The sequence below is a fragment of the Carcharhinus amblyrhynchos genome, unplaced genomic scaffold (genome assembly GCF_965287045.1).
Source record: "Carcharhinus amblyrhynchos unplaced genomic scaffold, sCarAmb.v2.hapA chromosome_233, whole genome shotgun sequence".
NCBI classification, from domain to species: domain Eukaryota; kingdom Metazoa; phylum Chordata; class Chondrichthyes; order Carcharhiniformes; family Carcharhinidae; genus Carcharhinus; species Carcharhinus amblyrhynchos.
This window is the reverse complement of record NW_027649973.1, coordinates 217,501-232,860: the sequence shown is the minus strand read 5'-3', so window position 1 is coordinate 232,860 and position 15,360 is coordinate 217,501. Positions and strand designations below refer to the sequence as shown.

The 15,360-nt window shown below is 48.9% G+C and overlaps 1 protein-coding gene across 1 annotated transcript in view; it reads right to left on the bottom strand.

The window, feature by feature from the left end:
* Positions 1 to 15,360, bottom strand: part of LOC145338912 (hepatic lectin-like) — a 28,716-nt gene that overhangs the window by 4,926 nt on the left and 8,430 nt on the right. The window contains exons 2-4 of the mRNA XM_080183305.1: positions 5,409 to 5,528; positions 3,219 to 3,338; positions 651 to 782 (exon numbers count right to left, since the gene is read on the bottom strand). Of these exons, the coding sequence (XP_080039431.1) occupies positions 651 to 782; positions 3,219 to 3,338; positions 5,409 to 5,528 (372 nt within the window). The remainder of the gene's footprint in view (positions 1 to 650; positions 783 to 3,218; positions 3,339 to 5,408; positions 5,529 to 15,360) is intronic.

Genomic DNA, 15,360 nt, shown 5'->3' with positions numbered 1-15,360 from the left:
CACTCCCAGGACAGGTACAGCACGGGGTTAGATACAGAGTAAAGCTCCCTCTACACTGTCCCCCCCATCAAACACTCCCAGGACAGGTACAGCACGGGGTTAGATACAGAGTAAAGCTCCCTCTACACTGTCCCCCCATCAAACACTCCCAGGACAGGTACAGCACGGGGTTAGATACAGAGTAAAGCTCCCTCTGCACTGTCCCCCCATCAAACACTCCCAGGACAGGTACAGCACGGGGTTAGATACAGTGTAAAGCTCCCACTACAATGTCCCCCCATCAAACACTCCCAGGACAGGTACAGCACGGGGTTAGATACAGAGTAAAGCTCCCTCTACACTGTCCCCATCAAACACTCCCAGGACAGGTACAGCACGGGGTTAGATACAGAGTAAAGCTCCCTCTACACTGTCCCCCCATCAAACACTCCCAGGACAGGTACAGCACGGGGTTAGATACAGAGTAAAACTCCCTCTACACTGTCCCCCCATCAAACACTCCCAGGACAGGTACAGCACGGGGTTAGATACAGAGTAGTGAGACCTAACCCCCTCAGCCTTTTTATCATTTGAGATCGCGTCGGGGTGGAACTGATTACTCAGCTTGGGAGCGGAGGCAGGCAGTGTTAAGGGTGTCAGGGACCATTCACCTGCTTGCGTTCGGAGGATAGAACACAGAGCTTTCCCGTTCTCACGGTTCTGCTGAAGGGTGGCGGACAGATTCTGGAACTTTCCATCCAGCTCGTTCACGCGATGCAGCAGCTCGCTGTTCACCTGGAGGCCTGACAGATGGAGATTATGTCAGTAATGCGAGGTGTGGGATATGCCACCGCCTTATTCCCTGAAGGTTAACGTACTTCACGGGGTTAGATACAGAGTAAAGCTCCCTCTACACTGTCCCCCCATCAAACACTCCCAGGACAGGTACAGCACGGGGTTAGATACAGAGTAAAACTCCCTCAACACTGTCCCCCCATCAAACACTCCCAGGACAGGGACAGCACGGGGTTAGATACAGAGTAACGCTCCCTCTACACTGTCCCCCCATCAAACACTCCCAGGACAGGTACAGCACGGGGTTAGATACAGAGTAAAGCTCCTTCTACACTGTCCCCCCATCAAACACTCCCAGGACAGGTACAGCACGGGGTTAGATACAGAGCAAAGCTCCCTCAACACTGTCCCCTCATCAAACACTCCCAGGACAGGTACAGCACGGGGTTAGATACAGAGTAACGCTCCCTCTACACTGTCCCCCCATCAAACACTCCCAGGACAGGTACAGCACGGGGTTAGATACAGAGTAAAGCTCCCTCTAAACTGTCCCCATCAAACACTCCCAGGACAGGTACAGCACGGGGTTAGATACAGAGTAACGCTCCCTCTACACTGTCCCCCCATGAAACACTCCCAGGACAGGTACAGCATGGGGTTAGATACAGAGTAGGAAGGACTATTAGTTACGTGGCGAAAAACTGCAGCATGAGTCGCAAAAACCCAGCCTGCAGGTGCAGCAGGTGGTCAGGAAGGCGAATGGGATGCTGGCCTTCATAGCGAGGGGGATTGAATAAAGAAGTAGGGAGGTCTTGCTGCAGCTGTATAGGGCACTGGTGAGGCCGCAGTTGGAGAACTGTGTGCAGTTTTGGTTGCCGTACTTACGCAAGGATATTTTGGCCTTGGAGGGAGTGCAGAGGAGGTTTACTAGGCTGATGCCGGAGTTGAGGGGATTGAGCTATGAGGAGAGGCTGAATAAACTAGGCTTGTACTCGTTAGAGTTTAGAAGAATGAGGGGAGATCTCATTGAGACATATAAGATGATGAATGGGATGGATAGGATAGAGGTGGAGAGACTCTTCCCGCTCCGAAAGGACAGTAGGACTAGAGGGCACAGCCTCAAGACAAAGAGGGGGCGGTTTAGAACGGAGTTGAGGAAGAACTTCTTCACTCAAAGGGTGGTGAATCTCTGGAATTCTCTGCCCGTTGAAGTGGTGGAGGCTGCCTCACTCAATATTTTTAAGACGCGGGTTGATAGGTTTTTGATAGGCAAGGGGATTAAGGGTTATGGGGAGAGGGCGGGAATGTGGAACTGAGCCACGACAGATCAGCCATGATCTTATTGAATGGTGGGGCAGGCTCGAAGGGCTAGGTGGCCTACTCCTGCTCCTATTTCTTATGTTCTTAAACACTCCCAGGACAGGTACAGCACGGGGTTAGATACAGAGTGAAGCTCCCTCTACACTGTCCCCCCATCAAACACTCCCAGGACAGGTACAGCATGGTGTTAGATACAGAGTAAAGCTCCCTCTACACTGTCCCCCCATCAAACACTCCCAGGACAGGTACAGCACGGTGTTAGATACAGAGTAAAGCTCCCTCTACACTGTCCCCATCAAACTCTCCCAGGACAGGTACAGCACGGGGTTAGATACAGAGTAAAGCTCCCTCTACACTGTCCCCCATCAAACACTCCCAGGACAGGTACAGCACGGGGTTAGATACAGAGTAAAGCTCCCTCAACACTGTCCCCCCATCAAACACTCCCAGGACAGGTACAGCACGGGGTAAGATACAGAGTAAAGCTCCCTCTACACTGTCCCCCATCAAACACTCCCAGGACAGGTACAGCACGGGGTTAGATACAGAGTAAAGCTCCCTCTACACTGTCCCCCATCAAACACTCCCAGGACAGGTACAGCACGGGGTTAGATACAGAGTAAAGCTCCTTCTACACTGTCCCCCCATCAAACATTCCCAGGACAGGTACAGCACGGGGTTAGATACAGAGTAAAGCTCCCTCTACACTGTCCCCCATCAAACACTCCCAGGACAGGTACAGCACGGGGTTAGATACAGAGTAAAGCTCCCTCTACACTGTCCCCCATCAAACACTCCCAGGACAGGTACAGCACGGGGTTAGATACAGAGTAAAACTGCCGATCTATTTTATTGTAGTGTGCTTGTGAAGCCCACCTTCCCCCCCTCCACCCCCTCAACAGGTTTGAACGTATGAGTAAATTAAGCTTGTAACTTAATGCGAAAGAAAGTTTCTTGCAAGTCACACATACACATTGACCTCAAATACAGACTGCGTGGAGAAAGAATACCGCAAGTTTCGTCAAAATTAAAGTGTCATCGCCAACTGACGGTGGAAGTTAAAGTCAAGACAATTTGCAGCCTCTCCTCCTCTCTCAGTAACTGTACGAGGTGTATGTTCCTACCTTGCATTCTCAGCCCAATAGATGTTGCCAAAGTGATGAGTAAGACAGTGAGAGACAGCAGCCCGAGGTGCGTAGGTGTTATTGAGCACATTCTCCTGACTGATTCCTGTTCGATTCGATCTGGAATAGAGGAGAATGTTGCGATATCTCTGTAAAATTACATGGCAAATAATGGTAATGTCTCTCCAGCACGGTGTTAGATACAGAATAAAGCTCCCTCTGCACTGTCCCTCATCAAACACTCCCAGGACAGGTACAGCACAGGGTTAGATACAGAGTAAAGCTCTTTACACTGTCCCCCATCAAACACTCCCAGGACAGGTACAGCACAGGGTTAGATACAGAGTAAAGCTCCCTCTACACTGTCCCCCCATCAAACACTCCCAGGACAGGTACAGCACGGGGTTAGATACAGAGTAAAGCTCCCTCTACACTGTCCCCCATCAAACACTCCCAGGACAGGTACAGCACAGGGTTAGATACAGAGTAAAGCTCCCTCTACACTGTCCCCCCATCAAACACTCCCAGGAGAGGTACAGCACGGGGTTAGATACAGAGTAAAGCTCCTTCTACACTGTCCCCCCATCAAACACTCCCAGGACAGGTACAGCACGGGGTTAGATACAGAGTAAAGCTCCCTCTACACTGTCCCCCATCAAACACTCCCAGGACAGGTACAGCTCAGGGTTAGATACAGAGTAAAGCTCCCTCTACACTGTCCCCATCAAACACTCCCAGGACAGGTACAGCACGGGGTTAGATACAGAGTAAAGCTCCCTCTAAACTGTCCCCATCAAACACTCCCAGGACAGGTACAGCATGGGGTTAGATACAGAGTAAAGTTCCCTCTGCACTGTCCCCCCATGAAACACTCCCAGGACAGGTACAGCATGGGGTTAGATACAGAGTAGGAAGGACTATTAGTTACGTGGCGAAAAACTGCAGCATGAGTCGCAAAAACCCAGCCTGCAGGTGCAGCAGGTGGTCAGGAAGGCGAATGGGATGCTGGCCTTCATAGCGAGGGGGATTGAATAAAGAAGTAGGGAGGTCTTGCTGCAGCTGTATAGGGCACTGGTGAGGCCGCAGTTGGAGAACTGTGTGCAGTTTTGGTTGCCGCACTTACGCAAGGATATTTTGGCCTTGGAGGGAGTGCAGAGGAGGTTTACTAGGCTGATGCCGGAGTTGAGGGGGTTGAGCTATGAGGAGAGGCTGAATAAACTAGGCTTGTACTCGTTAGAGTTTAGAAGAATGAGGGGAGATCTCATTGAGACGTATAAGATGATGAATGGGATGGATAGGATAGAGGTGGAGAGACTCTTCCCGCTCCGAAAGGACAGTAGGACTAGAGGGCACAGCCTCAAGACAAAGAGGGGGCGGTTTAGAACGGAGTTGAGGAGGAACTTCTTCACTCAAAGGGTGGTGAATCTCTGGAATTCTCTGCCCGTTGAAGTGGTGGAGGCTGCCTCACTCAATATTTTTAAGACGCGGGTTGATAGGTTTTTGATAGGCAAGGGGATTAAGGGTTATGGGGAGAGGGTGGGAATGTGGAACTGAGCCACGACAGATCAGCCATGATCTTATTGAATGGTGGGGCAGGCTCGAAGGGCTAGTTGGCCTACTCCTGCTCCTATTTCTTATGTTCTTAAACACTCCCAGGACAGGTACAGCACGGGGTTAGATACAGAGTGAAGCTCCCTCTACACTGTCCCCCCATCAAACACTCCCAGGACAGGTACAGCACGGGGTTAGATACAGAGTAAAGCTCCCTCTACACTGTCCCCCATCAAACACTCCCAGGACAGGTACAGCACGGGGTTAGATACAGAGTAAAGCTCCCTCTACACTGTCCCCCATCAAACACTCCCAGGACAGGTACAGCACGGGGTTAGATACAGAGTAAAACTGCCGATCTATTTTACTGTAGTGTGCTTGTGAAGCCCACCTTCCCCCCCTCCACCCCCTCAACAGGTTTGAACGTATGAGTAAATTAAGCTTGTAACTTAATGCGAAAGAAAGTTTCTTGCAAGTCACACATACACATTGACCTCAAATACAGACTGCGTGGAGAAAGAATACCGCAAGTTTCGTCAAAATTAAAGTGTCATCGCCAACTGACGGTGGAAGTTAAAGTCAAGACAATTTGCAGCCTCTCCTCCTCTCTCAGTAACTGTACGAGGTGTATGTTCCTACCTTGCATTCTCAGCCCAATAGATGTTGCCAAAGTGATGAGTAAGACAGTGAGAGACAGCAGCCCGAGGTGCGTAGGTGTTATTGAGCACATTCTCCTGACTGATTCCTGTTCGATTCGATCTGGAATAGAGAAGAGGAGAATGTTGCGATATCTCTGTAAAATTACATGGCAAATAATGGTAATGTCTCTCCAGCACGGGGTTACATACAGAGTAAAGCTCCCTCTACACTGTCCCCCCATCAAACACTCCCAGGACAGGTACAGCACAGGGTTAGATACAGAGTAAAGCTCCCTCTACACTGTCCCCCAATCAAACACTCCCAGGACAGGTACAGCACAGGGTTAGATTCAGAGTAAAGCTCCCTCTACACTGTCCCCCCATCAAACACTCCCAGGACAGGTACAGCACGGGGTTAGATAGAGAGTAAAGCTCCCTCTACACTGTCCCCCATCAAACACTCCCAGGACAGGTACAGCACAGGGTTAGATACAGAGTAAAGCTCCCTCTACACTGTCCCCCCATCAAACACTCCCAGGACAGGTACAGCACGGGGTTAGATACAGAGTAAAGCTCCCTCTACACTGTCCCCCATCAAACACTCCCAGGACAGGTACAGCACAGGGTTAGATACAGAGTAAAGCTCCCTCTACACTGTCCCCCATCAAACACTCCCAGGACAGGTACAGCACGGGGTTAGATACAGAGTAAAGCTCCCTCGACACTGTCCCCCATCAAACACTCCCAGGACAGGTACAACACGGGGTTAGATACAGAGTAAAGCTCCCTCTACACTGTCCCCCATCAAACACTACCAGCTCAGCTACAACACGGGGTTAGATACAGAGTAAATCTCCCTATACACTGTCCCCCCATCAAACACTCCCAGGACAGCTACAGCACGGGGTTAGATACAGAGTAAAGCTCCATCTACACTGTCCCCCCATCAAACACTCCCAGGACAGGTACAACATGGGGTTAGATACAGAGTAAAGCTCCCTCTACACTGTCCCCCCATCAAACACTCCCAGGACAGGTACAACACGGGGTTAGGTACAGAGTAAAGCTCCCTCTACACTGTCCCCCATCAAACCCTCCCAGGACAGGTACAACACGGGGTTAGGTACAGAGTAAAGCTCCCTCTACACTGTCCCCCCATCAAACACTCCCAGGACAGGTACAGCACGGGGTTAGATACAGAGTAAAGCTCCCTCTACACTGTCCCCCCATCAAACACTCCCAGGACAGGTACAGCACGGGGTTAGATACAGAGTAAAGATCCCTCTACGCTGTTCCCCATCAAACCCTCCCAGGACAAGTACAGGCCTCTCTGTCTCTTTCTCAATGTCTCTCTCTCTCTCTCTCTGGATCTCTGTATCTGTCTCGCTCCCTCCCTGTCTCTCCATCTCCCTGTGTCTTATCTCTCTCCCTCTGTGCCTCGAGTTCTCTGTCGATTTAGTAATCCTCTTACCTGTTCTGGTTGCTGTTGTGTTTTTGAAATTTCTCATGTTGATGTAGTTACTCTCCATTCCCTGCTGTGTGTCCATCTCGCTCTCTGAATCTGCCTCTCCCTCTCCCTTTCTATCTCTCTCTCTCAACCTCCCTTTGTCTCTCTCTCTCTCTGTATCTCTCTCTCTGTCTGAACTCGCTGTCTCTCTCTCTCTCAATTTCCCTCTGACTTGATTTCTTCTCTCTCTCTGTCCAAGGTTTTTTACTCAATGTGAGAGCTGAGAACTTCCTCTAACATTTCATTTTCGGCTCCACATTCTGCCTGAGAGAACGATGTGTGGTTATATGAACACAGTGTGCAAAAGATGATAAGGAACAATGTCTCTCACCATCTTTAACCACTATTCCTATTTCAGTCTCTCTCTGACTCTGTCTCTCTCACTCTTTCTGTCTCTATCTCTCTCTCTTTCTATCTCGCTCTTTCTCTCTCTCTCTATCTTTCTGTCTCTCCCTATCTCTCTCTCTGCCTCTCTCCCTTACTCTCTCTCTCTCTTCTCTCTCTCTGTGTCTCTCTGTCTCTCTCTCTCTGTCTCTCTCTCTCTGTCTCTGTCTCTCTGTCTGTCTGTCTGTCTCTCTCTCTCTGTGATTCTCTCTCTCTCAATCTCCCGCTGACTTGTTTTCTTCTCTCTCTCCCTCCAAGATTTTTTACTCAATGTGAGAGTTAAGAACTTCCTCTAACATTTTATTTTCGGCTTCACATTCTGCCTGAGAGAACAATGTGTGGTTATATGAACACAGTGTGCAATAAATGACAAGGAACAATGTCTCTCACCATCTTTAACCACTATTTCTTTCTCTCTCTACATAGAACATAACAGCGCAGTACAGGCCCTTCGGCCCTCGATGTTGCGCTGACCAGTGGAACCAATCTAATGACCCTCTAACCTAAACTATTCCAATGTTATCCATATGCCTATCCACTGACCGTTTGAATGCCCTTGAAGTTGGCGAGTCCACAACTGCTGCAGGCTGGGCATTCCACGCCCTTACTACCCTCTGAGTAAAGAACCTACCTCTGACATCCTTCCTATAACTACCACCCCTTAATTTAAAGCTGTATCCCCACGTGTTAGCTATCACTATCCGAGGAAAAAGGCTCTCACTGTCCACCCTATCCAATCCTTTGACCATCTTGTATGCCTCAATCAGGTCACCTCGTAACCTTCTTCTCTCCAATGAAAATAACCTCAAGTCCCTCAGCCTTTCCTCATAAGACCTTCCCACCATACCAGGCAACGTCCTGGTAAACCTCCTCTGCACCCTTTCCAATGCCTCCACATCCTTCCTATAATGCGGCGACCAGAACTGTACGCAGTACTCCAAGTGCGGCCGCACCAGAGTTTTGTACAGTTGTAACACGATCTCACAGCTCCGAAATTCAATCCCTCTACCAATAAAAGCTAACACACCGTACGCCTTCTTAACAACCTTATCAACCTGGGTGCCAACTTTCAGGGAGCTATGCACATGTACCCCGAGATCTCTCTGCTCATCAACACTACCAAGAATCCTTCCATTAGCCCTATATTCTGTACTCCTGTTATTCTTACCAAAGTGAATCACCTCACACTTTTCCGTATTAAACTCCATCTGCCACCTCTCGGCCCAGCTCTGCAGCTTATCTACGTCCCTCTGCAAACTGTAACATCCATCCTCACAGTCTACAACTCCTCCGACTTTGGTGTCATCAGCAAATTTACTAATCCATCCTTCTACGCCCTCATCTAGGTCATTTATAAAAATGACAAACAGCAGTGGCCCCAAAACAGATCCTTGAGGTACACCACTTGTAACTGCACTCCAGGTTGAATATTTCCCATCAACCACCACCCTCTGTCTTCTATCAGCTAGCCAATTCCTGATCCAAACTGCTAAATCACCCTCAATCCCATGCATCTGCATTTTCTGCAATAGCCTACCATGGGGAACCTTATCAAACGCTTTGCTAAAATCCATATACACCACGTCAACTGCCTTACCCTTATCCACCTCTTTGGTCACCTTTTCAAAAAACTCGATAGGGTTTGTGAGGCACGACCTACCCTTCACAAAACCATGTTGACTATCCCTAATCAATTTATTTCCCTCTAGATGATTATAAATCCTATCCCTTATAATTCTTTCCAAAACTTTGCCCACAACTGAAGTAAGGCTCACTGGTCTATAATTCCCAGGATGGTCTCTACTCCCCTTCTTGAACAAGGGGACAGCATTTGCTATCCTCCAGTCTTCCAGCGCTACACCTGTAGCCAATGACGACATGAAGATCAAAGCCAAAGGCTCTGCAATCTCCTCCCTAGCCTCCCACAGAATCCGAGGGTAAATCCCATCCAGCCCAGGGGACTTATCTATTTTCACACTCTCAAGAATTGCCAACACATCCTCCTTATGTACCTCAATCCCGTCTAGTCTACAACCTGGTATCGCAGTATTCTCCTCGACTACACTGACATTTTCCTGCGTGAATATTGACGAAAAATACTCATTCAGTGCCTCTCCTATCTCTTCAGGCTCCACGCACAGCTTCCCACTGCTGTCTCTGACTATCCCTAATCTTGCTCTAACCAATCTTTTATTCTTGACGTCCCTGTAGAAAGCTTTAGGATTTTCCTTGATCCTATCCACCAAAGTCTTTTCATGTCCTCTTCTAGCTCTTCTTAACTCTCTCTTTAGCTCCTTCCTGGCTAATTTATAACTCTCCAGTGCCCTAACTGAGCCTTCACGTCTCATCTTCACATAAGCCTCCTCCTTCCTCTTCACCAGAGATTCAACTTCCTTAGTACACCACGGTCCCCTCGCTCAACCACTTCCTCCCTGCCTGACAGGTACATATATATCAAGGACTAACTGTAGAACATAAGGACATAAGAAATAGGAGCAGGAGTAGGCCATCTAGCCCTTCGAGCCTGCCCCGCCATTCAATAAGATCATGGCTGATCTGTCGTGGCTCAGTTCCATATTCCCGCCCTCTCCCCATAACCCTCAATCCCCTCGCTTATCAAAAACCCATCAACCCGTGTCTTAAAAATATTTAGCGAGGCAGCCTCCGCCACTTCAACGGGCAGAGAATTCCAGAGATTCACCACCCTTTGAGTGAAGAAGTTCCTCCTCAACTCCGTTCTAAACCGCCCCCCCTTTATCTTGAGGCTGTGCCCCCTAGTCCTACTGTCCTTTCTGAGCGGGAAGAGTCTCTCCACCTCTATCCTATCCATCCCATTCATCATCTTATACGTCTCAATGAGATCTCCCCTCATTCTTCCAAACTCTAACAAGTACAAGCCTAGTTTATTCAGCCTCTCCTCATAGCTCAACCCCCTCAACTCCGGCATCAGCCTAGTAAATCTCCTCTGCACTCCCTCCAAGGCCAAAATATCCTTGCATAAGTGCGGCGCCCAAAACTGCACACAGTACTCCAGCTGCGGCCTCACCAGTGCCCTATACAGCCGCAGCAAGACCTCCCTACTTTTATATTCAATCCCCCTCGCTATGAAGGCCAGCATCCCATTCACCTTCCTGACCACCTGCTGCACCTGCAGGCTGGGTTTTTGCGACTCATGCACAAGGACCCCGAGGTCCCTCTGCACCGTCGCCTGCTGCAGTTTTTCACCACGTAAGTAGTTGGTGCTCCTTGAATAAGCTCCACATTTCAGATGTTCCCAGCCCCTGCAATTTCCTACTCCACCCTATGTATCCTAAATCTCGCCTAATAGCCTCATAATTACCTTTCCCCCAGCTATAACTTCTGCCCTTCGGTATATGCCTATCCCTTTCCATCACTAAGGTAAACGTAACCGAATTGTGGTCACTATCACCAAAGTGCTCACCTACCTTCAAGTCTAACACCTGGTCTGGTTCATTACCCAGTACCAAATCCAATGTAGCATCACCTCTTGTTGGCCTATCTACATACTGTGTCAGGAAACCTCCCTGCACACATTGGACAAAAACTGACCCCTCTAACGTGCTTGAACTATAGCTTTTCCAATCGATATTTGTAAAGTTAAAGTCCCCCATAACAACTACCGTGTTACTTTCGCACCTATCCAGGATCATCTTTGCAATCCTTTCCTCTACATCCCTGGAACTTTTTGGAGGCCTATAAAAAATTCCCAACAGTGTGATCTCTCCTTTCCTGTTTCTAATCTCAGCCCATACTACCTCAATAGACAGGTCCACATCAAACGTCCTTTCTGCCACATTATAATGTCCTTGACTAACAATGCCACGCCTCCCCCTCTTCTACCACCTTCTCTGCTCTGACTGAAACATCTGAACCCCGGAACCTGCAACAACCATTCCTGTCCCTGCTCTATCCGTGTCTCTGAAATGGCCACAACATCAAAGTCCCAGGCATCAATCCAGGCTGCAAGTTTGTCCACCTTATTGCGTATGCTCCTCGCATTAAAGTATACACACTTCAAACCACCCTCCCGCCTGCCAATACACTGCTGTGACCGAGAAACCTTATCCGTGACCTCCCTATTCTCATCCTCCTGTACATTGGAGTGACAGTTCACGTTCCCATCCCCCCTCTGAATCAGTTTAAACCCCCCTAAATAGCATTGGCAAACCTTCCCCCCAAGATATTAGTTCACGTCTGGTTCAGGTGCAGACCATCCCTCTTGTAGAGGTCCCACCTACCCCAGAATGAGCCCCAATTGTCCAAGTATCTGAACCCTTCCCTCCTGCACCATCCCTTTAGCCACGAGTTCAAATGTTCTCTCTCTCTATTCTTCTCCATGCTATCCCGCGGCACAGGTAGCAAACCAGAGATAACCACTCTGCTTGTTTTAACCCTGAGCTTCCACCCGAACTCTCCGAATTTCTGTTTTATATCCCCGTCCCTTTTCCCACCCATGTCATGGGTGCCTACGTGAACCACAACTTGGGGCTGGTTCCCCTCCCCCTTCAGGATCTCAAACACTCGCTCAGAGACATCACGGACCCTGGCAGCTGGGAGGCAACATGCCAACCGCGAGTCTCTCTCTTTCCCACAAACTCTCCTATCTATCCCCTTAACTATGGAATCCCCAATCACTAATCCTGTTCTTTTCTTCCCCCTTCCCACCTGAGCATCAGGGACGAGCTCTACTCCTGAGACCTGTACTCTATGGCTTACCTCAGTTGAGTCTTTCACCCCAACAGCATCCAAAACAGAGTACTTATTTTGGAGAGGAACAGCCACGGGGGAATCGCTACTCTGACTGCTTCTTACCCCTTCTATCAGTCACCCAAGCATCACTTTTAGGAGTAACTATCTCCCTGTAACTTTTGTCGATAGCTGCCTCTGCATCCCGAATGATTCTTAGTTCCTCCAGTTCCAGCTCCAGGTCCCTAACACGGTCCTCAAGGAGTTGCAAACGGGTGCACCTCCTGCTGGGACACCACCAGTGTCCCTCACCTCAAACATCCCACAGGAGGAACATCGCACTTCACCTTTCCAATTTATGGGGGTCCAGAGGGAAAAAAAAACTCCTTCCCAGGCCTCCCTGTGACCACTTCCTGTATCCGGTTTAAATTTAAAAAAAAAGCTAGAGATGTTACTTTAAAAAAAACACAGTAACTTACTCATAAGCTCTCCTCTCACCAGTCTCTCCCTCTCTGATGTGCTCCCAAGGAACACATCTCTGTCTCTCCCCCTCTTTCTCTCTGTCTCTCTCTCTCTTTGTCTCTCTCTTTCTCTCTCTCTGTCTCTCTTTCCCTCTGTCTCTCTCTCTTTCTCTCTCTGTGTCTCTCACTCTCTGTCTCTCCCTCTCTCTCTGTATCTCCCACTCTTTGTCTCCCTGTCTCTCCCTCTGTTCCGCTATCTGCCTGTCTCTGTCGCTCTCTCTCTCTTGCTCTCTCTGTCTCCCTTGATGATTCTCAGACTCTCTGTCTGTCTGTATGTCTCTCTCCGTTTCTCTCGCTCTGTCTCTAACTGTCTCACTCCATCTGTCTCTCTTTCTCTCTGTCTCCCTCTGTCCCTCTTGCTCGTGCCATCTCTCCCTCTCTCTCTAAATCTCACTGTCTATGTCCCTCTCCCTACCACGCTCACCCTCTGTATCTATCTCTCTCAGTCTCTATCTCTCTTTCTCTCTCATTCGCTCTGTTTCTCTGTCTTTGTCTCTCTTTCTCGCTCTATCGCTCTCATTCTCGATCTCGTTCTCAAACAAAATCCCGCTCAGTCTCTCTACTAGGTAAGGTACAGAGAAAAGCTCCCTCTTCACTATCCCCCATCAAACACTCCCAGGACAGGTACAGCACGGGGTTAGATACAGAGTAAAGCTCCCTCTACACTGTTCCCCCATCAAACACTCCCAGGACAGGTACAGCACGGGGTTAGATACAGAGTAAAGCTCCCTCTACACTGTTCCCCCATCAAACACTCCCAGGACAGGTACAGCACGGGGTTAGATACAGAGGGAAGAGAGAGATAAGGAGACACTGATATTAACTCCGTAAATTTACTGCAGAATTTAATATTCCACTCCAATCCAAAGAAAAATATTCAGTATTTTGTTGGGACTCACAGAACATCAGACTGAAAGTGAGATAAATCCCAAGCAACGACAGAGAGACAGTGAGGCAGTGGAATCAGTTTCGGGATTGATATACGGCAATAGGGAGAGAGTGGGGCAGTGGGATTAGTTTAGGGATTGATACAGGGCAATGGGGAGTGGGGGAGTGGGATTAGTTTGGGGATTGATACAGGGCTATGGGGAGAGAGTGGGACAGTGGGATTACTTTGGGGATTGATACAGATCTATGGGGAGAGAGTGGGACAGTGGGATTAGCTTGGGATTGATACAGGGCTATGGGGAGAGAGTGGGACAGTGGGATTAGTTTTGGGATTGATACAGGGCTATGGGGAGAGAGTGGGACAGTGGGATTAGTTTTGGGATTGATACAGGGCTATGGGGAGAGAGTGGGGCAGAGGGATTGGTTTGGGATTGATACAGGGCTATGGGGAGAGAGTGGGGCAGTGGGATTAGTTTTGGGATTGATACAGGGCTATGGGGAGAGAGTGGGGCAGTGGGATTAGTTTGGGATTGATAAAGGGCTATGGGGAGAGAGTGGGACAGTGGGATTAGTTTGTGACTTTGTCCTCTCTCTGTATCCCTCTGTTCCCCAGTTTGTCCTCTCTCTGTATCCCTCTGTTCCCCAGTGTGTCCTCTCTCTGTATCCCTCTGTTCCGCAGTGTGTCCTCTCTCTATATCACTCTGTTCCCTAGTGTGTCCTCTCTCTGTATCACTCTGTTCCTCAGTGTATCCTTTCTCTATATCACTCTGTTCCCTAGTGTGTCCTCTCTCTATCCCTGTTCCCCAGTGTGTCCTCTCGCTGTATCCCTCTGTTCCCCAGTGTATCTTCTCTCTGTATCCCTCTGTTCTCCAGTGTGTCCTCTCTGGGGTATATCAGAGTGTTACAGTGAAGGTGTGGGATATATCAGAGTGTTACAGTGAGGGGTGTGGGATATATCAGAGCGTTACAGTGAGGGGTGTGGGATATATCAGAGTGTTACAGTGAGGGGTGAGGTATATATCAGAGTGTTACAGTGAGGGGTGTGGGGTATATCAGAGTGTTACAGTGAGGGGTGTGGGATATATCAGAGTGCTACAGTGAGGGGGTGTGGGGTATATCAGAGTGTTACAGTGAAGGGTGTGGGATATATCAGAGTGTTACAGTGAGGGGTGAGGGATATATCAGAGTGTTACAGTGAGGGGTATGGGATATATCAGAGTGTTACAGTGAGGGGTGTGGGATATATCAGAGTGTTACAGTGAGGGGTGTGGGATATATCAGAGTGTTACAGTGAGGGGTGTGGGATATATCAGAGTGTTACAGTGAGGGGTGTGGGGTATATCAGAGTGTTACAGTGAGGGGTGTGGGGTATATCAGAGTGTTACAGTGAGGGGTGTGGGGTAAACCAGAGTGTTACAGTGAGTGGTGTGGGATATATCAGAGTGTTACAGTGAGGGGTGTGGGGTAAACCAGAATGGTACAGTTGAGGGTATTATTATCCTGAGCCACTGTTTTAAATCTGTCCCCCTCTGCTTCACTCTCTCTCTCTCTCTCTCTTTCTCTCCCACGATTTCCCACCACTGAGATCCTGTTATTAAATTGTGAGCCTGATTCCCTCCTGTTCTTGTATATCCAGTAGAGGTCGCAATTTGTCCCAAATTGTTATCAGATTTTTCACCATTGAAGCAATGAACCAGTTCTCCTTATTCACGAGACGCTGTTTTACACGGCCACACATTATCCCCGGTTTTATTTCCTCGCTCCAAATCTCCAGTTCTGCTCGATTTTAACATGTCCGCTACGACTCTCACCAACTTTTACAGATGCCCCATAGAAAGCATTCTTTCTGGTTGTATCACAGCTCGGTCTGGGCTCCTGCTCTGCCCAAGACCACAAGGAACTACAAAAGGGTGGTGAATGTAGCCCCAATCCATCACACAAACCAG